Raw genomic sequence first — 24,595 nt, 5'->3', positions numbered from 1 at the left:
ATTTCACTAATAGAGGGTTGAATTTTCATCCATTTAAATCAGTGGCAGAACTCCATATTAGATTTCACTTTTCAGTCAGCAAAATACACCATTTTTGCATGGTACTTTTCATGTCTGAAGAACTGCAAACCCATTAATTAAAAATAAGCATCAGAGACACTGAAATGCTGTGTAATTACAGGAAGACTAGCAAGTCTATGTGTTGATCATACCATAGTACACCATTCATTTTGAGCCAAGTTCAAAGGAGTTGTTTCAGTGTAAAACGTATCACTCTTGGACCATTCATTGCTATGCAATACCAGAATGCCCTCAGCGCCTGCAACCTCATGGAGCTGATAGCTTTTGCTGTCTTGCAGATCAGATATTGAAGATGATGGTTTATAAAGGATATTTTTGTGTATCCTACATGCTCATGTCAAGTATTTCCTCAGTAAAATGGTTAGCTTTAAGCAGATGTGAGATTGGCTACCTTTTTTTATCTTCTTAATTTGAATTATATGACACTTTGTAGGGCATTTGCATGCCCATCCTCCCTCTATCACTGAAACACTTTTTTCTTTCTGCTTGCCCTGCACGCAAAGCAGGATCTTCCTTGAAAGAAGTTATTCCCAGGCATGAGGAGCACGGTTGCTCTGTGTTCAGTCTGGAAGGCCATCTAGTGACACAACTGTGCAGAACTGCAGAATGGGTTGGGTTGGAAGGGACCTCAGAGATCGCTGAGTTCCAACTTTGATTGACAAGGGAAAAAGAATGGGCCTGAAGGGGGACAGAGCAGACCTGAGTTTCCTGTGGCTGCATGAACTCTTTGCAGGGTGTTATGTTCTGAACAGAAGCACTCGTGGCAAGAGTTAATGGCCTTAAGCTGTGCCGGGGAGGTTCAGGTTCAGTGTTAGGAAATATTTCTTCTCAGAAAGAGCACTGGGACGGGCTGCCCAGCGAGGCGGTGGGGTCTCTGTCACTGGAGGTGCTCAAGAACCATGAAGATGTGGCACCGAGGGATGTGGTCAGCGGGCACAGGGTGATGGGTAGGGGTCGGACTGGATGACCTCGCAGTTCTTTTCCAGCCTGACCGCTCTTTCTGAAAAGTTGTTCGAACATCCAACCTGAACCTCCCTTGGCACAACTTAAGGCCATTACCTCTTGTCCTATCAGGCAGGTGTCTGCAGGCTTTGACATCTCCGTAACTCAAACACATCATCCTGTTTGACTTTTACGACAGCTCACTCTGAACACAAGGCACTGGGTACAGCAGAACACACGCAGTTTGCCACCGCCCCTGCCTGTGCCCCGTGCAGACGCATCGTGGGGGCACCTCAGCGCTCTCCTGTCCTTCAGACCCGCGCTCCACCACGCTCGGATCTCCGCCTCTGCAGAGGCTTTGGGTCCCGCGCTCAGCTCCGCGCACACGGCGCCGGGCCGCTCCACGCCGCCTCGGAGCGCTTTCCCCGGAGCGCGGCGGTGTCGGCGCGGCCCCGAGCGGCGCCCGGAGCCACCTGAGGCGCCCCGGGGCGCGGCCAATCCCCGGCGGGGCGCGGGCGGTGCCGGCCCGCCCCGGGGCTCCGCTGCGGAGCGCCGTCCCGGCGGCTCTGAGCCCCGTTCGGCTCCATGGAGGCGGCCAACGGGGCCGTGCCCGACGGTGCGGCGGGGGGAAAGGGAGGCAGCGCTGCCGCGCCGTCGGGGAAAAAGGAGGTGAAAATGGTGATCGTGGGGGACGGCGGCTGCGGGAAGACGTCGCTGCTGATGGTGTACGCGAACGGCGCCTTCCCTGAGGTGAGCCGCGAGGAGAGCGGGGGGCTCGCGCTGAGGTGGCCGAGGAACGCTCCTCAGAGTGAGCGGCTTCGGTCAGGGCGGGGCGGCCCCGAGGGCCCGCGGGTCTGCGAGAGGAGAAGCGCCTGAAGGTGGCCCGGGGGAGAAGCGGGGCTCTCACGGCCGTTCTGGGCTGTTCCCCAGCACCGCGACACGGACGCGGCGTTGTGCGAGTTTCCTTGTCAGTAACTTGAATACTTCTCCGTGTTTGCAGCAATACGCACCGTCTGTGTTTGAGAAGTATGCCACCAGCATCACCATCGGCAAAAAGGAGGTCATCCTGAATTTGTACGACACTGCAGGTAGGGCCTTTCCCCGCGTTGGGACAGGTTGAGCTGTGAGAGGCGTTTCTCTGAAAAAATGGTCACTTGTGTCATGGCGGTTCCAGCCCAGGTTTGTTCTGTGCCGCAGTGACCCCGTTTGTTGGGACATTGCATCACATTGCAAACATATCTGAAGGTATTAAACCCAGCTCCCAGTGCATAACACAGTCAACCAAGAAAATATTTTAATCTCCTGCCACGTGTGATCCAACAGTAAAAGAGAAAAGAGATGGTTTGGGTTCAGGATGAAAAAGGCCTTTGCATTAAAGGTTATTGGGGAAAGCTGATTGTTTGGGTTGATATCAGGACTTGGGATTTAATTTGCATTCAGCTTCATGCAGTCTGATTTGTGGGTGGAGCCAGGAGTTGGATTCAATGATCCTTATGTGGGTTCCTTCCAACTGGGGATGTTCTGTGATCCTGTGATTCATTCAGACTTCCCAGGCTCTGCTGTCCGGCTGCATTCCAAGTAGACCCTGAAGTTGGCATGCGCTGTGTTTCAGCTCCGTGTAAATAAATCATGTTGTATTCTGCAGAGTTGTTCCAAATTAATGCCATCACAAATAAGAACGGAGTGCAGTTTCATGAGACATCGGGAGGTGCAGATGGCACTGCCGGCCAGTTGGCAGGGCTCTTTGCCATGAATAAGCAATTGCTTCCCTTGTCTGGAGACCTTGAGACCCAACATACTTCACCTCCCAAGAGAGTGTGATGGCTGCCAGGCCCCTGGCATAGTTGTAGTTTACAGATGTGTCATGCACTGTGATCCAAGTAGCTTCTCATCCTCTTTCTGAAGGTGGAAGTGATGCCGTAGGAAGAACTCTCTTGAGCCCATATTTAAATCCCATCCTGTTTTTAATGAAACAAAACTGATGTCAAGTTCCTAAGGTTGGAATATAATGAAGAGCTGCGTTTTTCCCAGAGTCCAAGGGGAAGCGCTGGTCAGCAGATAAGGGAGCTCCTGCATTTTGCTCTTAGTCTGAAAGATCCCCAAATCATTCATACTGTTGTGAGATCATTTGAACGGGATTGGAGGGATGTAAAACTATTTTGGAAGCGAAGGGTTTCAGTTTAGTGTCATGTAGGAGTGTACGGGAGGAGAAAGCAAATCTGTTCTAAAAAGTGTCACTGGATCTTAATCATACACCTACTGCAGAAAGGACTTCAGTATTTTTAGGATCCAGCTAAGAGCAGCCCTAAATAGAGCTGCATGCACTTAGCGTCACGGGAAGGTGAAGGACACTGTGGGCTGTGTAAAGTGAGAAGGACTCTTTGTATTGTTCAGCCCTGCTCAGTTGGAGGTTTTCTGCTTGCCCTACTTTCTAAAGGAGAAGGACGTGCACAAACTGCCTGAGAATCAAACATTCTAAGGTACTGAAGGTATTTTTTTCTTGGCAAGAATTTTGATAACAAGCCAACAGTAATGAGTTAGTCTACAATATGCTTCAATAGTAATTTTTGGAAAGGCTTTCATGTTCTGCTGCACTGCCTTTCTCACCAGAGACACCTTTTGCTGTTGCAGGAAGTTGGTGGTATATACATGCAATGTATAAAAGCTTTGTAATACCACTTGTCTGCAAACAGGCTTTGCTGCTGCATATTTAATTTAAAATTGCCATTTCTGGCCATGCTCGACAAAAAAATTGAGAGATTAATTAGCTTTGTAATTGTTTCTATTCTAAGGGAGTAGCATAATCGAGTTGATGCCTCAGCTGCAATTCAGATGCAGGTTTCCATTTCTGATGCTGTTCAGTGCAGGACTTCTCAGAACAAAGCAGTAAACTGTGCTGAGCCGAGGAGGAAGCAGTGCCTCCTGTGAGCACTGTGGAAGCTCACTCTGAGTCGCAGGAAGCACGCTTGAAGCCTCCAGCAGGTTTTTTCAGGTCTCTAATGATAGATGCTCTACAGCATCAGGCCTTTAGGAGCTGGTACATGCAAAAGTAATTTTGCATAACTTTGTAGGGGAAGGACTACTTGCAATCAAAATGTATCCCCCCATTCCAACCTAAGTCCTCTTCTACTGCTTTTATTCCTGCCAAGAAAAAAATTCAATTTCCCAAACTTTTCTGAGCTGCAAAGCGAAATAACACAGCTGCAAGCTGATAACCGTGTTCTCATGGAGCCTGCAGAAGGACACAGAGAATTTGGTGTGTATCAGTGAGAGCTCCTCTCCCTGTGGTTACATGTTGAATTTAAATAATAGGCATAAAGTATTGCACTGACATGTATAGGAAGTGGTTGGCTGGTCTGGGTGACAGGATGTGATGCTCTTCCTTACATGCTGGCTGTTGGTGGCAGTGGACTGCGCTGCTGTAACTTGAGCTGTGCTTATTGTGTTAGCTTTGACAAAGCCCTGTTCTGTACTTTATTTTTGTGGACACATTTCCCCAGCACATAAAGGCCTTTGGGTTGTTGTCTCTGGCTTTCCACAGCCCTGAGAGTACAGCAGACCTGGGACATTTTTTCATGACTACGTTACAGTGCAGTATTTTGTGCATTACAAAGCGCATCAGCTCAATGCCCGCCAGTCCTGCTGGATCTGCTGCCACAAGCCTCGTGCAGAGCGGTGCAGGACGGGACCTTCAGCACCCAGTAGGCCCCCATGTCCATCTCATCTTCACACAGCCATCAGGAGAGCTGGCTGTAATACCACTTATGTTCAGTGTGTGAGAGCGAGAGAGTGCCACTAATAAATTGGGCCTAAAGGAAGGCGTTCTCCATTGTTAATTTCTTTGCGATGTCTGCTGGACAGTGGATCAAAAGAGGCACAGTGGGCTGAGGACTTCCAACGTGAGTTATCCCGGGGAAAAGGTGCAGATGCCCCTGAACAGTACATCTCTCCCAGTGGTGCATGTGGCTGCTGAGCTCCTGTGCAGGCTGAGCAGTGAACAGGCTGTCTGGGCTCATCCTTGGTGTTATTTAGTGAAGGAGGAGGAGGAGCAGGCAGACATGAACATACGTAGGAGACCGAGATCTGTGGTTTCATCGCTTCCCCTTCTCTCCCTCTGGTGCTGCTTGAGGTCCCACTTGCCCCATAAGGCCTGACAGCAATATGTGATGATAAAGAGGTAGCAAATTTCAGATGAATTCAGCTGGTCAGGTTTTATTGGTTGGTTGTTTTGTTTTTAAAAGCTGTCTCATGCTAAAATGCTACAGTGAATTGAGGAAGGCAGTGGAGTCACAGATGTGCTCAGCTGTAGGCATTTATTCGGTACATTCAGTTACTACTTGGATTCAGCCTTCTATTTCTACTAGAAGACCTAAATCTGTGCCAAAGGCTCTGACCACAAACTGAGCAACTTTATGGAGAAGTCTCACAGGCCCTTTCTGCATTTCATCAGCAGCACTTAAGGACAGGCTATGAAAGGAAATGTTCTCAATGAGGTTTCGGTGAGAGAGATGTCAGTGTTCAGACACAGCTTGAGCTGGGTTCTGTTACATCCACCTGAAGAACTGTACTTGAGCTCTGAAAGAATAGCTTCCCTCCTTCCAAGGGAGAGCTGCAATTATCCAACCCTATTACACGTCTAACCAGCCCACTTTTGGGGGCACATTTTACCTCATTTTGTGCTCCACGTTTGAAATTCAATGCATTTAGAGGATTAGCTCAACAACAGAACGGTAAATCGGTTGCAAACAAGAGAGTGGATTTGCGAGAATAAGAAGGGCTAAGCAGTAAATCTTTGCTCTGAATGTTTACACAACATGCATAATTTTGTTGATTGCCTGTTATTTTAGTATTAAACCCTGAGGGATCAATCCTACTTTGCTTAGTGCCTCACCCATAGAGCTTGCTGCTCAAATGCAGAGAACAGCCCAAACCTAAGATTTACACACTTCTCAGGCAAGCTGAGCAATGGTTTATCCAGCACGATAACTGCAAGCAAAGGGGAAGAATACAGGTCTGAAGCAAGTTAACTTCCTCTAATTAGACCCTGAGCTGTAATATCACTAATTAAAAGCATGAACAATTTTCTAGAGTTGAGCAGCATCCCAAAGATTGGTGGTGAAGTCCTGCTTCAAAGAGTTGAGCCTGTTCTGTGTGGTTGCACGTCTTGTAAAATCAGCAGTTGGACAAAGCAGCCTTTTTATCACATTTTGTATTCCAAAGGATCCATTTTGTCAGCGAAGAAGGATAGCCTGCATTTAAGGGAAGGAATTTCACAAGCATGGACATTTCTTCAGTCTGCTGTTACAGTACTCTTGAACTCAAGTATTTACCTTTACACATTCCCATCATGCTGCTTGTTAAGGATAGAAATTTACTGTATTCCAAAACATTCTCTGTGTTCCAGGGCAGGAGGACTATGATCGGCTGCGACCGCTCTCTTACCAGAACACAAACGTCGTGTTAATTTGTTACGATGTCATGAACCCCACCAGCTATGATAATGTAGCAGATAAGGTAAGAGCCTCCCGTAATTACTTCAGCCTTTTAAATGAATTACCTATGGTTGATGCAGGACAAGATGTCAGATTAAAAAAGCTGATGCTTTTAGTAATCCTGTATCCAGAGTGTACAGATGGACAGGTCGTTCATTGTGCACTGAACTGCAGGTCACAGACCTTAGACCCAGAAATTACCTCTCTGTGGCTCTCAAGTGCTCGGAATTGGGCTTGACTCTGCAGTACTCTAAAAAGATCACAAATCAGCTACAGAGTTGCTGCTTTGTCTGTAGTGATGTCACACAACCATTGCACACAAGCATTTCAGATTCAAGTCCACTTCCAGCACATGCACATTTAACTAGGGGAGAAGAGATATAAGCAACCACCTGTCTGTAGTAGGATTTCTGTATGTTCCAAAGCAGAAGTTAGCATTCCTGTACATAGAATCACCAAAATAATGCAGGTTTTGTTTTTCTAACATCAGTGGTATCCTGAAGTGAATCACTTCTGCCAGGGTGTCCCCCTGGTACTGATCGGCTGCAAAACAGACCTTCGGAAAGACAAAGAGCAGTTGCGTAAGCTCAGGGCTTCTAAGCAGGAGCCCATTACTTACAACCAGGTGAGTATAAGTGCTTCACAGTATCGTTCTCTTTGCCAAAGTGGAGACATTTTAAGTGTTTTGCATATCTCAGGATCCTGGGGTGTCTGAAAGGACACCGTTTGCTACTCCATCTAGGCTTACTGCATGTCTCCCCTCGATTTCCCTTCACTGCATTATTACTGTTATAAATTGTAGGCCTCAACAGGTCTCTTGGACTTCCTTTCTAATTTTTATCGTAATACATTGCTCCCATCACTGGTACTTTGACTGGGGTTGTGAGAAAGAATAAATGCTAGGATACACATTAAAGGATTAAAAATACTGATTATTCTGGAATAAAAGCATTTTGCAAACCCTATTGAGAAAGAAGCCCTTCCAAGGACAGTAGCCAAAACATCCATGAGAGTTCTCCAATAAACTTTTCTTTGAAGTATCTAAGAAAAAAATTACATACTATCAAGTACTTCCAGCTTAAGTATTACAAATTATTGAGACACAGCTGGTGTTATGAGATGGCTCTGCTGTCCCAGGTGCAGGGGAAGCAAGCAGTGGTTGAACTGCTTGTATCAGGTCACTGAAGATTTTTCTGCTCTGGTCTTCTACTTTTTCATTATTAAGTATAAAGCCATCTTCCTCCTCTCATCTCAGATTATGAACAGCAGCTGTCTAACTGAGACACAAGTCCAGGAAACAAGGTTAAGTTCACTAAGACCTTGAATTCATCACTTGTTTCTCTAAAGAGCTTGAAAAGAGCCTGCCACAGCATCACCATTAAATCATGCTAGGACTTAAAAGTTTGTCTTCCTTGCTCACAAGATTAGATGACTGTCCTCTCACTTTGTGAACAGCCACAAGATTGTCCCTCGCTGGCATTAATAATTCCCTTTGTCACCCTCTCATGAGGTTCAGGACAAGCAACAGCCTTCTCTGTGGAGTCAGCTGGGGCCTCACATCTGGCACGATTACTGCCTCAGAACAGTACACACATAACAGACTCTCCCTCCAGCAGCTCATCACACAAACGCTCACAGAAGAGGCGAAACTCACCAGCCCAGACTCCCTTTGTTGCCTAGCAGAGTTCTACATTTCCTTTTTCTCCCTTTAAACATACACTACCTCAGTCTTTTACAGCTGAGAGCATCGAGTCATGCAATGTGATGCTTCTGATGCCAGGCACAGAGGAGCTGAATAGTATCTGTCAGCACTGCAGCTTGCAAACAACTGTAAGGAAACAAACTTCACTTGAATGTGCTGAAGGAAAATGCCCGTGTGTAGAAGTCTGAGTGCTCAAGTGACCCCATTCCCAGCTTATGACTAAATGCAGAGTTTGTGAGTTGTGGATTGCAGATCTGGAATTCACACTCGAAGGCTCACAAGCATTCAAAACTGGGGGCTGACTGCAATGAAAGGATCGCAAGCAAAGTAAGAAGTAGCTGTGTTTTGTCTGTAGTGATTTCACACCACCTTGATTGCATGCAAATGTTTTAGATTCTACTGTTTCCTCTGCATGCATTTGGGTGATGATGTCTGTAGGCACTCATCTGCATGTAGTAGAACTTCTGCTGAGCCTTTGTGATGCTTCGAAATGGCAGTCAGGATTCCTGCATGTGCACCAACAAAACAAAGCAAGACGTTAGTCCAGACCTTACTGTTGCATGTGGTGTGCAGTGCTGAGGCTTGCAAACTAAACACGACATCGCATGTCATATCTGAAAAAAGATCCTCCTTGTAGATAGCTTCACTTGAGTATCTATTAAAGAAATGCTATTTCTACAATATTAGGTCGACTTAGGAAAACAAAAACAAAACCAGCAACGATACTTCAGTTTGTAACCAACACACGTAGCTAGCACTGTGCTCACAGGAGGCAGTTTCTTTTGGAAGATGACCTCACGTTTTGGAGATATACAAAGTAATTTATTTTTGCTTCCATCTCACCTTCCTTTTCTCCTCTCACGCATCAGGTTTATGACTTTTCTTACCTGTTCTTTCCAGGGTGAAGCTGCTTGCCAGCAGATAAATGCAGAAATTTATCTGGAGTGCTCAGCAAAATGCCGTGAAAACATAGAAAAGGTTTTTAAAGAAGCAACAACTATTGCATTGAGTGCCATGAAAAAAGCCAAGCGCCAAAAGAAGCAGAGAGCATGCTCAGTGTTATGATCTGGACTACAAGAGAGCATTGACAGCTATGAACCAAGTTACTTGATTTTAGCAACAGAGTGACAACTCCTTCTTCCCCCCAAGACAATTTTTGTATTCCTGCAATGATTTCTATTTTAAAATTTTAATACTTTTTAGGGTTTTTAAAAAAAAAAAAAAACTTTTTTTTTTCTTTTTTACATTTAAAACCTTTTGCCACATTGCTCTCACAAAGTTTTCAAGGCTCTTTATCAAGGCTACCTGATGCTACACATTCACCTGGCTTTTGCTCTTACCAGCAAGCCCACCAACAGTCTGGTCTTGGATTCACCATTTAATCTGAAGTGAACAGTGACTGCTGCTGCACGACTGTTTTGTTTGTTGGCTTTGTTTTTTTCCTCTGCAAAACCGTGGCTTATTGTAGCTACAATTTAGCCTTTTTCAGGCAAAAAACATCCTTCCAAAGTTTGATAGAGCAGCCTACATACCAGGCACCATGAAATAAGCAGGAATTAAGTTCTCTATTGACATTCTCAAATTAATTGGTGGCAGTGGTGTGAGTCAGCATCAAGCTGCTGCCATAGTGTGCAGCCAAAGCATCCACTCACTCCCTCTTGACTCCCAGGCCAGCTTTGCAGAGCTGCCCCTGTAGGTCTCCTTGCAACATGCAATACTGTAGCATTGGTATGCATCACTGAGATACATGCATTGGTTGCTCCGATATTTAATTTACAGCACGCAAAGTTACCAGTACTCCAGTCAGCCACTCTGTGTAACAAGTCCATTTTGCAATAAACTCATATATATAGCTTATTTAATATATGACATGCAAATGCTCGTGTGCTAGGGAGAGTAAAATGCTTTGTAGCTCACATTCATCAACTGGTGAAATCATCTCTGCTATTGTAAATTAAATTTTCCCTTTTGTGATGAAAGTGACAGTTGAGCATTTAAGGATGGTGGATGTTCCTGCTGAGCAATCTAGTTCGTGTGCCTTGAGCCTCCCAATTCTTTTGCACATTCTCTTCCAGTGAGATCTCAAGTTTCAGGAGCAATCACTAGTTTGCAGGCATCATCAGCCAGACCTGTGAGGGTGAAGGTTTCTGCAGTACAACTGTTACACAAGTTTTCTTTCTGAGGCAAACTAAGGGAGAATGTATAGGACTGCTACGATTTTCTGATTCTGTCTTGCATTACAGTAACAAGAGAATACTTTGCCAGGATGTTTGGGCAGTGCATAACAGGTGCCGGTTACTAGAAAACACTTCAATGTAGAGCCTGCTAACTACACATCATTCAGCTTCCACACAATTGTATCCTCTGCTGGTGAAAACGTGGCCAGCTTGTGAAAACCTGTTTTGGAATGAGCCATCGTTATCATTTTACGTGCAGGATAAAACCTTGATCCTTGAAATCTAAACTCATATTTCCCCGTAACTTGTTTTGAATCAACAAAAGTGATCCAAGGTTAAAATTACAAGCTTAGGGATTATGAAACAATAAAACAAACAACACACATCACCTTACCCAGTAAGTCTGAAACATCTTCACGCTGATTTACCCTCAGCATGTCTGGAATCCTTCCTTGCTTTTATAATCCCAGTTTCTCATGCTTCAGAATTCAAGTTACTTGCTAAACAGTGTTCCCTCACCTCTTGAGTACCAGGTGACTGCACAGAGCCAGGTTCTAGCATTGCTCTCACAAGAATTTACGTTTCATAAATGGAGTTCAAAGAAGGACAAAAAACATCACAGAGTGTGCAAGATACAACCCAGCTAGAGTAAAAATTGTTCAAAATACACAAATTGCAATTTACTGTTTGTGCCCACACAACGGTGACACTGTAAGGATAAATTCACCAGCCTTGCAGCAACAGAATAACTGCTGAAATATTTGAAGTCTACAGTGCATAAGTATTTCTTCATGAGCATGCTCACTGGGAGATGGGCATAATTCTCACATCATTCTGCCAAAGCCACTTCTCCAGTTGGGCCCTGGGCTAGCTCAGAGGGAGCCAGCACAGCTGAGCAGCACACTGCATACAGCAGCTCAGGAGGCACAGATGTTACAGCACTCAAACAAGCTTATTCAGCTGAGTAAGTTCAAAAAGCACGAGGAGTTAAGCAAGATGGGAATCTTTTCGTTCTCAGCCATCTTTCTGAACCAGTATTTACATTCTCTTAACTGGTACCGAATGAAAATATTTCATACTTCTTAGCCTGTCTTCACCTCTCAGAACAGCACTGGAGCAAAAAAAGAAAAGAAAACAAAACTGCAAATAGGACCTGAAGTGCAACTGCACTTACTGCCACTGCTCAAGAGCATTTTCTGGAAAAACTGTGCCTCAAGAGACAAGCCAAAGGGGAGTGTGTTTGTTACTAAGAAGGGGCTGAAGCAGCTGCATATTGTATGGTTTATTTTAAGTTTTTTCCAGGCTTGGACAGATTACCTGATCCCTCTCAAAGAGGGCTAGCAGAATTCCCTGCCATTTAACAATTGGTTTTGCTTGCTTGTTTTTAAGAAGATTTCTTTAAATAGCTTCTTAGAAGTGTATATAGCAGCAATATGGTACAAAGATGGGCATTTTTCCACAGTACACACAGATTAGTATTGCCACTGAAAATGCCTGAAACAAATGCTTTTTAAAAACAGCATTCAGTCTGTATTACTGATCAACCTGGAGTGTTCATAAAGCTTTGCAAAATTCCATACTAGAGTTTAAATAATAAAACTGGAAAGTGTTAAATATCATTCCAGGACTGGAATTACAGTAGATCCCACATTCTCTCAATGCTGGTTTCTTGCCGAGCAGGTGCATGCTGCTAAATATACAGAAAAACCCAATGCAAACACGTTTGGTACTAAATACACATAAATAGCAGGACTGTAAACTGGAGAGCCATGCTTGCATAATATGCTGAGTCTGTGCTGGAAGAGCCCACATCCTTCACCAAACATGGGACAGATGAGTTCCTCAAAGTCCGTTCACAATGCAGCAGCAATTAAGGAGCTCCGTCCAACACCGGGCGCCTGCTGTGCGCACAGGGACAGCGAGCTCCAGTGTTGGCACCCAGCACCCCCTGGAGGGTTCACAGTTTCTTCATTTTGTCTTTGTTCTTCTGCAGCTTAGTGTGCACCACTTTGAGAGTAGTGAGGAAGTTCCCAAGGAAGAGCAGCAGAAATGTGAAAGCCAGCACACAAACCTGAGGGGGAAAGGTGAGGAAAGTTGAGTAAGGGTCAGATGAATTGGGGCAGGAGTATTTTCACCAACTAAATTAAGCTGCAGTGGAGTCTGGTTGGCATGTTCAGAGATGTGTTAGCAAGTCAGGAAAGAAGACAGGAGACAAATATGCACCCACACATCTACTTCTGTGAGTTAACTGGGAAGCCCATCTGGATCATGATCATCTTGGCAGCAATATTACGGCGTGGTTTGTTTGTGAACTTACTGCCATTCAGCATCAATGGACTCTCACAGACAGTAAAATCAAATTGTTAAATCATGGTAGCCAGATGTCTTTACAGATGTGGTCAAAACATCCCTACCCCCCTTCCCTCCCCCCCATGTTTTTTCTGAGCAGAACCAACACTCACCTGCCATTCTTTGCACTCCTTATGCCTGGACAACCCAAAAAGTGTGATTGCATTATATAGCTGCCAGAACTAAGAGAGAAAAGAATCATTACTATCAAAGATTTAGAGATGTTTGCCAGGTAGGTGTGATCCAAAGCATCACATAACTGCAAGAAGCACAGCAGCACCAGCACACCCTCCCCAGCCCCCACGTGGCAGAGGAGGAAATGGGACAGCCCAACTTACATGTCCACAGAACAAGAAGGGAAGAAGAAAAGTCAGTCCCCGCCACATCCAGGACTGAAATCCTTCTGGAAAAGATTAACAGGGAAGAGAAAGTTAGCATAGATAAGACAGGACTGTAGCTGCAGCTCATCCCAACAAGATCATCCCATAAGATCTATTCCTGTCCTGTTCAGCACTAACCAGTTAGGTTAAAATAAAGTCTTGAAGTTGTTGGAACGGGAGAAGGATGGAAATGGAGACAAACACCTCCACCTTAATGCTCTCAAGAGCGGATGGAGATCAGAGCCTTGTTTCAAACCCACAGGGCTCAAGAAAGAAAACAGAAGTCTCACTCCCATTCCTGCCTTTGTCCTAGAGGCAGCAGGACAGGGAATAACAGCTGTGCAAAGCTTGCTTTCTGAAGGCCACAAAGCCACCCCTGTATCACTGCCTTTAAAACCTACCCCATCTGTACTGCAGTATTGCAGGCAACCTCACCTACTGTAAGGTCCAGGTGGTTTCTCTCCCCCAAAGCACGGAGCCTATACAGGCAGCCCCTTTGATAATAATATTGTAGGAACTGAACACAGCCTGGAGAAAGAGAGAAAGCATTACTGATACATTTATAATACTTCTGAATAGCTCACAAAAACTATTTTAATAATGCTTAATCCATAGTACTGTTGTTTAACTTGCATATTGTATTTTGTAGTTGTATGACACTTCATACATGCACAGTTTATGACTCTAGTATTTAATAAGTGGAAGTGTTTTTTTTCTAAGCAAAAAAAGAAAACTACTTTATCTCATGAGACACCACGGTATAATATACTCACTCTGAAATATTGAAAATGCTAAAAATTGACTGCGAAACATTTGATACATGAGTCCATCTGGCCTGAAAGCAAAATAGAGAAGAAATATTTATTTGATTAAGCAGCATACAATACAGTGCCTTGTCAGCCAAGGAGCCCATTAGTAAATGAAATAAGCAGCTGATAGCCAGCCCACTCCACCCCATCTGGGAATCCAGAAAGCATGCTACAGGCACACAGCACTGCCTGCCACATCCTGCCCATCCTTTACCCCACTGTGGATGGTAGGAGATGGTCTGATTGCTTGCTGCCCCCTCTTACTGATTTGCCTATTGCAGCTTCCTGCTCTAATCAGATACTGATTAAAGCCATTCAGCTGAGTCCGCATCACAAATCTAAGCCAGAGAGCAGCACTGCTTGCGTTCCTTTTCTTAACTGTAGTTCAGGATACATGAACTTTTGCTCCAGCTCCTATGGTAAACATAGGAAATAATGTATATATTATAATGTATATATAATGTATATACATATATATATGTATATATAATAGGAAACATATGAAACAAGGTATGATCTCCTGAGAAATTCAGCAACAAAAACCGTGTTGTTTTAAAACAAATTGTTAGCAGATCAGTTCATGTCAAAGCTGAAGTGGATCATAAAGGCACCACACACAGAGCACACTGCTGTGCTGTTCGACCAACACCATCATCTGTTGGAACCTAACGTGCATTTTTTGCTTCACACCTGGTTTAGGTACTGGGTTATAAGCAGAATCCATTATAAAAGCACAGTGCTGCTTGTTTGCTCAGTTTGATCAGACAAGCTTGATTCTTTGCTATGTGCCTGTGCAGCCACAGCTACAGCAGTGGTCACACTGGATTACTGTGCTCAGATGACACACTTGGAAGCACCTCGAGCAGGGCAGGGCAAACTCACCATGTTAACATTACTCCAGACAGGAACGTGGAGACATAGTGATGGGACACCCACCAGCCTTTGATCCTGAACAGAAAAAATAAGACGGTTAGATGAGGAATATAAATGTTAGCAACTTAAGTCTGGCTTTAAAGACAAAAATTAATCCTGACTGGATTATGGATAAATAGATGGCCCAGTCAAACAAAAAATAAAGCTGGTGGCAGCAAAGGAGTTTCTGGGAAATCACCAAGGGGCAGCCAAGGCTGCCTGCATTGCCCATGTGCTCTCTGCAGTGAGGAACCCCAGAAATCCCACCTCCTGGTACACCCCTGTTTTGTTTTTCCCAGCACAAAGCCACAAAGGCAGCACACGGACAAGTAAGTGTTGGGCAGGGACACTGGGAGCAGCGGGGCAGGAGCTGAAAGGCACCATCGCAGCTCCGTGACTGGGTTGCAAATCTGGGATGACTGGAGTGGGGCACACGACTGAGGTTCATCTTGAGCAGTACCTAAATGACTAACACATGATGTTTTTTTGGCCCACATCCCCTTTTTTTTCCTGTGCATGCAAATAAGTGAAGTCCTCTGTTAAGTTGCTGTTTCTTTTCAGACATGAATGCTGCAGAAAGCTCAGAAAATTACAGTAAAGCAGGAAAGAGCTGTAGCGAGGCAGGATCAAGAAGAAAAAAAAAAATGCCTCAGGGATGGCACTGATTTGGAAAGTAAGCCAACACAGTGGCTGCAACAAGCCTGGGTTCAGAGATTTCTCTGCTGGCAGTGGGCAAGCCACTTTCTATCTCTGCACACCCTTTTGTTTTGCACTTTGGAGCAAATGGAGACATGGAGCTTGCCATGTTCAGCTCTCACACACCTGCACGGCCTCAAGATCCATGGCCAGTGCCAAGATTTCTCCCTTGTTTTCAGTGGGCAGGGAGCTGTAACACCAGAGAACTGCCCAGAAATCATTTTCATTCACAAATGCCACGGGCTGGATGGAACACATTGACTGTTGTCCACCCATCTCTATCCTGACCTCCACCCAGGGCTGATACCAGACATTCTGTGCCAAGACAAGACTCCCCAAAATGCTCCCTCTGACCTCTGCTGAGAGGAGATTAAAGAAGAAATTGGCTACACATTGGCTACTGATTTTGGAGAGGAAATGGACTGTCTGGAATAAGGAGCCCTGAGCTGCTATGCTACTAAGGAGCACACAAGTTATCTATGCAGCGTTCAGAGCAGGAACGCATGCAGAAAGCTGGGCTAACTCAATGCTGATTGCTTGAAAGGTAGAAAATGAGGTATTAGAAGCCTAATTAATTAATTAACGCAACAGGGAGCTGCAAATGTTGCAGCAGCAGCCACTCACCCAGCAGCAAACCCGCATGCAGACTCATCACACCTGGGAAGAGATGAGGCGATTGCTGCGGTTTCCCCATTCCCTGTGCCAGCCTATCTGGATGATGAGAACTGGGGACATGCAACCATCAGGTTATTGCTAAAATCTACCACCAGATTCCAGGTTAAGCTACAGAAGTGCAAATCCAGTAAAGTTCTCTGAGCCTCCTGGAGGGAAGGCAAGAGGCAGAGTAGATGATTTATCACTCTACAGCCAGGGCAAGGACTCTGGGTTCACCTGCACCCAGCGGTCCTCATACCATCACCAGCCCCAACTCCCCAGGTAGGCAGCCAGGTAGAGGAGTGCCCAAGCCCCTTGACAGCTACACATGAGGCTGTGCAACTAAGCCAGATAGAAGTCCTGGGGGTGGAGGAAATTCTCCTTCCAACATTCTCTTGCTCTGATAGTCTCTACTAATGCTCAGAGTGCACCTGATGACCCCATATACTGCACGAGCAGCAAAGCTGACTGCCAAAATCCATCAGGATAGGACTGACCAGATAAAAGAATAATTTAGGATACTCTTACTTGAGGTATTATTAAAAAAATGAGGGCTCAGACAGAAGATCATCTTTCAGTTTATACGTCTCCCAGCACTCAACTTGCATTGCCAGCTGTTTATACAATTATCTGCTCTTAACCACCAATATTCCTTTAACACAGCTGTAATTAGTCAAATGCTTCAGGACACACCACAGTGACCTGCAGGGCCGCCACACTGACCAGACAGCATAAAGCAGTGATTTGGCTCCTTTTTCTCACGAGAGGGGAGTGCATGCCAGTATACCTACAGGCAGTACTTCAGATAAGAAAAGGCACAAAGTCAGTATCCAGATTGGCCATTTCAGTGGAAACACACTGAAATTCCAGATCACACCTACAAGTAACCCACAGCTCTCAAAACCATCCAATACTTTGAACACAGAAATCATGGACTTTTAGAAACTGCATCTTCTCCTCCCTGCCCTAACCTGATGGACACACGCGCCCCTGGGAGAAACTGAGGAAGGGGACAGGGACAACACATTCTGCACAGAGGAATCAGCATCTTGGATTTGCTGGGATTCAGTGCCAATTGAATCTACTTTCATTGCTTCTTTTTCTTTTAAGGACATTTCATGCTTTAAATAGTCTTTGCAAGTGGCACAGTACCTTGATCCATTGCTAATGAGAATGCTTTCCCGTATCGTCAGCGTGCAGTAATACCACACCAACAGAAAGTTGAACACTTCATCTGTCACCCTGTTAAAAAAAAGAAGTAGTAAAAATACAAAAAGAGCACAGTAATAAGAAAGCCTGTTAATTATAAAAACACGTTTCAAAAATCCCCATTTTCCCTGTTCCCTTGTCTGAATGAAAACATGCCCAAGTGAGGCCATGCACACAAAGCCCCAGTCCTGGGCATCTCTTATCCACATGCAGAGCTCTAAGTATCAGCAGCACTTCCCCACTCAGCCCTTTGCTCTGGAAGTGCCCTGTGATGTAACGCTGCAGATCTTGAGCCGATAAGCAGGTACACAGAGATGACATTAATTCCATCTGAAGGAGAGAAAGCACCATGGAAGCACCAGATGATCCAATTTAGACAAGCATTTCCAGACTAATTCAATGAGGAGATTCGATGAGATCTATACAAATCCAATCAACTAAAAGAACAGAAGAGCATTACACTCTCAGAGTAAAAGAGTTTTTATTTTGCCATTTGCAGTCCCCCAAAGCCATGGGGATCTGGAGCAGCCTCTGCACATGACAGCATCAATCCTCGGTACGATCCACAGACACCTCAATGGAAGGGTTTAGCTCTAACACCTCACTGGCTTTTTAAGGCAAACTGAGCAGGGCAGGCTTACTGATGCATTGTCATGGCCTAGACCTCACATCAAATAGTCACATCTAAAATGAAAATGCTCCCTTATGTGGTGTTTGCATGGTGCTGATACCAATCTAGGACAACTTGCAAACAAAAACTCTTTCTCAAGCACAGTGCAACAGCAGAAAAACAACTGATCACGCTGGACTTTCTATTGGTTATAACAAACTCCTAAAATATTAAACAAGAAAAAGGAAGCAGCTGAAATACATGTCCTGCCTGCTCTGAAGAACAGCAAAATATGATCTCCTGCTGGGGAAGCACAACTATTCAAAGCTTAAATACTGCCAAAGCCTGTATCTCACCATCTTGGGCAATTAGTTCAAATCAGTTGGCTTCAAATCTTGTACATTTTTATTCAAAACACTTGGTCAAAGCAAAAACAAAAAACAAAAAAAAGAAAGCAGCCTTACCTGTAGTGAAGAATAAATCTGCAGGCCACGGCCCCAAGTAACAAGATAATTGTGAGATAAAGTTTGAACTTCTCATACTCATCTTTGTAGGCAAACCTGGAACGTACAAAGCACAGAGCACGAAATGTCACCTATCAGTGGGTGCACACAGAGTTTTAGTGGAACGTGGTTTCAATTTTTCAAACCAGACACAATCCACAAGCCAAACCAAAAGACAAGCCAGATGTAATAGAAAACCATTCCTGTCTCTGGACTTCAGCATACACCCACTGCTAGCCCCAGACGTATGTGCATGGAAGCACTCACTCACTTGGCTTGGTTACTCAGAAGGGTTACATTCACGTTTCCCAGCACCAGATTTAAGTATAAACTGGAAGACAAAAAAAAACAAGAGACCCACATAAGTCCATTTACCATAGACACCATAGGCTAACACACATCAGAGCTTACATTTTTGCTGTAGGCTTTTAGTTAAAGCAAACTGGAGATGCAGACTACAGAAGAGGATTTAAATGCAGAAAGTTCAGTCAGCATTTCCAAGAAGAAAGAGGAAGAATTCATTTTCTGGTCTCTTTTTTGTGCTATGCCAAAGGGTAAGATGTCAGAAACCAAAAATAAATTATATGGAGAAATCTGAAGAAAAGTTTCCAAGGGATCCTTCCACCTCCAATGCTGCAGCCACTTTTACCAGCTCCTTGATTTCATTTCACTTCCCCACTCCAGACCATTTCCACCCAAAAGCTCAGCTCACTGTACAGACACAGAAAATGCAGGCTTGGGAAGGAGAAAGCAAACAAATCAAGGGTAGAAATCAAGTCCCTTGGCTCAGTTTACTCAGCATCAGCATCTCCTGACCGCCAGAGCTGCACAGCCCTTGACAACTGAACCAAATCCGTCCTAGCAACCCCACTTGAAGCAAAGCACAAAATTTAAGTCAGTTGAAAGCACTATTCGGAGAGAAGAAAGTTAAACAGGAAGGGGGAAATTTCCCATACTGATTCAGTCTTCAAAAAATAAAAAAGCAGAGTGCAACTCACTGTGAAGTCTTCATCTCTTGCCAGTGCAGTTTTACTTCTATTTTATCAAGCAAACCTGCCTGTGCCTACACAGTACATTTACATACACTTCCAGCTAATGAATTCTGCGTACAACTGACACAGCAGCTCAGCAAGAGATCAATGACTAATCCAGTTCTACATGTATTTCTTCAATACACGCATTATCCTTTGGGAGGAACACCACTGTGAACACTTAAAAATCAGCCTTCCTAGAGCACATGCCCCTTCTGACGAAGCACGTACCCGTTTTTCTTTGGCAAGTAGGCTTCCATGTCAAAGAAGGCATTTTGCCTCTCTTTGATCTGGGTGCTGATCTGCTCTATAAGAGCAAATTCTTCAGGAGTAGCTCTGGGCTTGCACCTGTGAAAATATAAAAACAAAATCTTCCTTTATGTTTTTGCCCCCTTTTATTTAAAGGATAGCAACTTTATAGTCATAAAATGCATGCTGTTAGAAAGCTAACATCTGCCACGGTGCTGTTCTCTCTTGTTTTTATTTTGTTTCATTGCCTGGTATCTGTCATTGCAGGTTATTTCAACTGGCTGGTTTACAAACCAGCTTCTTTAGTGACAGAACTTCACACCTCTTCCAAAACAAAGCACTTCAAACACACTATGCAGTTTTGTAGGAGCTCCTTCCACTTTGGGAAGTTTGTATGCATCTCAGGCACTGCCCTTACAGCATCCAAACTGATCCGTGCTCTCTTGCCTCTAGCAAGACACCATAAACTTCTCATGAAAGACAGCAGCTCACTGTACAGCCTTTAGAAACAAACAAAAGAAATGACCTCACGCACCCTCCAGAGCCACCAGTGAAAGCATGTCAAACTCATTTAAACTGAAAGGTCAGTGCAGCCCCTCCATAATCAATGGTAGCTTGGATGGAAGACAGCGAGGTGGAGAAGGGTCCCGTGGTTCATTTCTCTTGCTGCTTCCCCTCTGCTGAAATTGTGTATTTTAGGAAGGGCAAGGAGTGCAGCTGGGCAGCGCTGTATGAGAGGAGGGCTCTGCGTGGCCCCACCTGGCACCACTGCTGCTCTTCCTGCAGAGAAGGGATCTGTAAGCCACATTTGCAGCAACCAGCTCTCCAAACCCCCCCCAAGCTGTCTGCCTGCAGACACCACCACCATGCACAACACACAAAAAAGAATAGAGCAGAGGCCCCACGCTGCATCCCTGAGAGCCCTCCTGTGGACCCCAAATTTTACCTCTTGGCCTAAGAGGGATGAGATACAGTGTTGGTTTAGAAGTCTCAGCCAGGCCCAACCCCGCAAGAGGTTTTCATTGATGCTGCAACTATTCAAGCATAAGATATTTCAGGTTGTAACAAAAAAAAAAACACAACTGATGATTTACTGGCAAACTGCAGCATTACCAATTCATGTAAAACAGAGCAGTGGGGTTAGCAACCAGCATTGCCTGGGATCTGCACACAAGGAATTCAGCAAGCAGCCGAGCAGCCAGGAACAGTTCCTTCCTATTAACCCACGTAGGGTGGTTACACCGCCAGCATCAGTCCATGAACTGGATCTGCCAGCACAGTTTATGGAGCAAAGCTTTGCTCACCTGGCAAAACATACAGACCAACAGCTGTACAGTCCCACACCACAGCAGACCTATTGCAAAGATGCAAATCCATTCAGGCTCCCTCAAAGACTTACTGGATCTTCTTCATTTATAAGACTTGATCTCTCATGCGGTTACAAAAAATTTACCTGCCTGTAACAAAGGAGGTAACTCAAGATCATATGAAGCAAAACTGCCACCATGATGTAGACCACATATTAAACTGCTGAAAATCCAAACCCTTCTGCTGTTTGGGAAGCAGAAACATCCCATCCCTGCCTCCTCCACCCTTCAGACCTCCTGTTACCGTTGCAGGCTGTGCTTCAGGTCCCTTAATGTTTTCTTCTGCCGGTGTATGGAGCTGCTGCAGGCTGTCTGCAAGCTGGTGACTTCCTCCAGTTTCTGCCTGTAAACTTTGTGTGTTTCCTACAGGAGAAAAAGAGAGGTTCAGTAGGAAGAACCCTTCTGGGTGATTGTGTTTGGTCTCATGTCTGAGGAAAGCAAGCATGGTGTTTGGGAGCCAACAGGCACCTGAGGAAGGGGGATTCCTGTACTGCTCCATTACAGGCAGAAAACCAAGGGGGCAAAGCAAACCAGCTTAAACAGACACTAACAAAATTCCTGAAAAGAAAGAGCATCTTCTCTGCATTCACTTCATTTTCTCTTTCTAACAAGCTCCTTGCTCCTAGCAGACCCTGTAATAAAGCCCTTATTGTCTGGTTTGATCCCAAATCATTCCCATCAAACATGTGGAGAACCTGCAGGAACTCTGATCTCCCAGCCATTCAAGCTGGGAAAAAAAAAGAGGAAAGGAGTTGAGGTCCCAGGTGGAAACCAGAGAAATCACCACAACCCAAACCCAGGCACTGAGACAAACCTCCTGACCACCACAGCCACCCCAAGCCGTACTTCTGCTCCAGCACAGCCACACTGGAGCCTCCAGCACATCAGGAACCAAGCCCCAGCTCATCCAGCAGAAGAAAAGATGCAACAGGCCCAGGAGGTACTGGATCCTATGTTCAACCCTCTCAGAAATGGCAGCAAGGTACGCAAGGGCTTGGTTAGCAAATAAATCTGATGTGGATTTCACACCACAAACAAACCTGTACAAGTTGAACACCTAGTTGGGTACGTCACAGTTTGCATCAGGACCCTCTGCAAGCCAGATGCCTTATTGCCATGTGGAAGTTCAATATTAGCTCTGGTTTAAGGAGAAAAATAAATTTTAAGAGCTATAGCAACTCAGAAGGCAATTTGCAGTCAGTGTTGAGGAGGCAATGCAGGGGTTAAGAGGCTTTTTGCTTTATCTCCTTAGCACATCTCAGGTAACAACCATAGAAAATTACCACTGTTTTTTTCTGAAGCATAAAAGTAGCACTAAGACCAAACAAAACAGATCTATGCTCTTCTGTTTATAATTTATGGAAGCCGTAAGACTCCACCATCCAACCTGAAAGCCTTAAAGACCAAACTAACCATGTCCAGGGACCTCAGCGACCACCACTGGTGCAGCTTGGCTAACTGGCAGCATTTTGAGGGCTCTCTGGGTTGCACAGGAACTCATTCTGCTCCTCTGGATGTCACACAACAGTTTATTCTCCAAGGCTGGCTAAAAGGGGGCAAGAAGCTGCTCAAAAAAAGCATTCAGGTATTTATTGGAAATGCCAATTGAGAACTGGTAAATACTGCCATTAGCCAAAATCATCACGATAATGACTTAAAAGTAACATTAAGTCTAGGACATAGGGAAGATCCTTATTCATCGAGAGCAGTGGCTGCATGACAAGGGGCCCAGCAGCTGCTAACACAGCCCACAGCCACATTCCAGACGGCCAGGTCTGGCCACAGCTCTCTCCACGTAGTAAGCACGCATTGAAAAACGAAAGTCCCACACACCAGGGGGCATTTCTGCCCCAAATTTAAGAGCCTGGGGCAACAGCCGCTCTCCCACAGGAGGCGGAGGTGCCACGGGCACCGTTAGCAGCTTACAGCAATACCCGAAACCGCGATGCTCCGCAGCCCCGAGCCGCCTCAGGCCGCTGCCCAAACCTCTCCCCAGGAGCGCAGCCCAGCGCCGGCGTGCCGCAAACCGACGGCCGCGCAAAGCCCCGCTCCGCTGTAAGGGAGGAAAGGAGGCCCCGACCAGAGCCGACCGTGCGGATATCGAGTGAGACAGAGCGGAGCGCACGGGAAGCGGGGCTGGACACCGCTGGAATAACTGCAGGAGCACGGAGCTGCGCCCGCTGCGGCTCAGGAGCTCCGCGCTCCCGCTTAGAGCCAGGCCTCCAACCCGCGGCGTTCGACGGAGCTGCCGGAGCCACGAGGATGTGCGGAGCGCCGCGGGACTCCGCCGGGGTGAGAGGCTGCGGAGCGCGGGCTGAGCTGCGGGACGGGAGCGGGACGCTCCGCGAGGACCTCACTCCTCCTCTGCCGCAGCACCACCAGCCAGCGGCCGCCAGCAGCACGGCGCGGAGCGGCACGCCGGGCCGGGAGCGAACACCGCCGTTTCGCCGCGTTCTACGCCGGGACCCCCGCTCGGGACCCCCGCAGGCGGCGCGCGGTGAGCCGCCCCGGGCCCCGCCTCACCTGCAGCTGCCGGAACTCCTCGTCCAGCTCCCGCCACTCCCCGCAGCACCGCTCCAGCTGCACCCTCATGGCGCGGCGCACTGCGGCGTGGCGCGAGCCGCTGGGCCGGGGGGACGAGAGCGGCGCGAGCCCGCAGCCCGGCCCGGCGGCCACGTGCGCCGCTGACGTCATCGCGCGGGGCTGAGGCGGCGCGAGACGACACCACGCGACGCGCCCCGCCCATCGGCGCGCCGCGCCGCGCGCCCTCCTGAGGTAACGGCCGCCAACGGTCGGCGCGCGCAGCGGCGTGTGGGGCTGTGCAGGTGTGAGGCGGGCCGGCCGCGCTCAGCACGGCTGTGCGGGACGCTGCCCGTCTCCGCCTGCAGGACGGGTCCCGCTCTGACATTCTGCTGCAGAAAAGCATATTAAAAAATGCCACTCCTGGCTTCTCCACACCTTTCCTCTCCTGCCCGGTGTTACAGACAGGTCCCGCGGCTCAGCCAGAGAGTGAGGTGAATTCCTCCAGCTGTCCCTGAGGCTGCCGTGTTTTCTGGAGCCTGCTTTATCTCAGGAGAGCCTCCGTTCTTTCTATTTCTCCTGTCGGCCCGCTGGACAAACCACTCGTGCAGCTCAGTCATCAGCCAGCCAGCTCCATCCTGTGCACTTTTCACATCCATCTCTAGGATGCATCCTTACCTCCCCACCATTCCTCAGCACTGCCGCAGGTGAGGCTTGGATTCCGTTTATTATTTCAGACAGGCCGTGCAGGTGTAACAGCCAGAGAGGCTCCTGAAGAGGGTTTGTGGCATCCCTGACGTGGTGCCTTAAACACAGCTTACTAAAAATGTCGGAAATGTACAGAAAGCAACCAGTGCTGGATAGTCAGAGTGGTGAGCGTTCCTCCCCTGCCTCCCAGTGTTGCTGCATCAC

At 46.4% G+C, this 24,595-nt stretch overlaps 2 protein-coding genes across 4 annotated transcripts; one reads left to right on the top strand and one right to left on the bottom strand.

Annotated features, from left to right (window-relative positions):
• Positions 1 to 1,608: 1,608 nt before the first annotated feature.
• RHOF (ras homolog family member F, filopodia associated) lies at positions 1,609 to 9,282 on the top strand (the record flags this gene model as incomplete). The annotated part of the gene is made up of 5 exons (XM_079543727.1): positions 1,609 to 1,773; positions 2,024 to 2,111; positions 6,428 to 6,537; positions 7,006 to 7,140; positions 9,118 to 9,282. 5 exons carry the CDS (start codon positions 1,609 to 1,611, stop codon positions 9,280 to 9,282), a joined length of 663 nt encoding a protein of 220 aa, XP_079399853.1.
• Positions 9,283 to 12,351: 3,069 nt separating this feature from the next.
• TMEM120B (transmembrane protein 120B) lies at positions 12,352 to 23,755 on the bottom strand (the record flags this gene model as incomplete). 3 transcript variants are annotated; one of them, XM_079543911.1, is made up of 12 exons in its annotated part: positions 12,352 to 12,465; positions 12,857 to 12,925; positions 13,082 to 13,146; positions 13,559 to 13,651; positions 13,897 to 13,958; positions 14,815 to 14,880; positions 17,347 to 17,436; positions 18,478 to 18,573; positions 18,788 to 18,847; positions 19,779 to 19,895; positions 21,408 to 21,526; positions 23,687 to 23,755. In XM_079543911.1, the coding sequence occupies 12 exons, from the start codon at positions 23,753 to 23,755 to the stop codon at positions 12,352 to 12,354; spliced, it is 1,020 nt and encodes a 339-aa protein (XP_079400037.1). The 3 variants fall into 3 exon arrangements, with proteins under 3 accessions (XP_079400037.1, XP_079400038.1, XP_079400039.1); XM_079543912.1 differs by having other exon boundaries at positions 13,082 to 13,143; XM_079543913.1 differs by having other exon boundaries at positions 12,389 to 12,465; positions 12,853 to 12,925.
• Between the last annotated feature and the right edge of the window lie 840 nt (positions 23,756 to 24,595).

The sequence above is a fragment of the Tetrao urogallus genome, assembly GCF_951394365.1.
Source record: "Tetrao urogallus genome assembly, chromosome: 17".
Classification (NCBI taxonomy): Eukaryota; Metazoa; Chordata; class Aves; order Galliformes; family Phasianidae; genus Tetrao; species Tetrao urogallus.
This window is presented reverse-complemented; position numbering and strand designations above follow the sequence as displayed.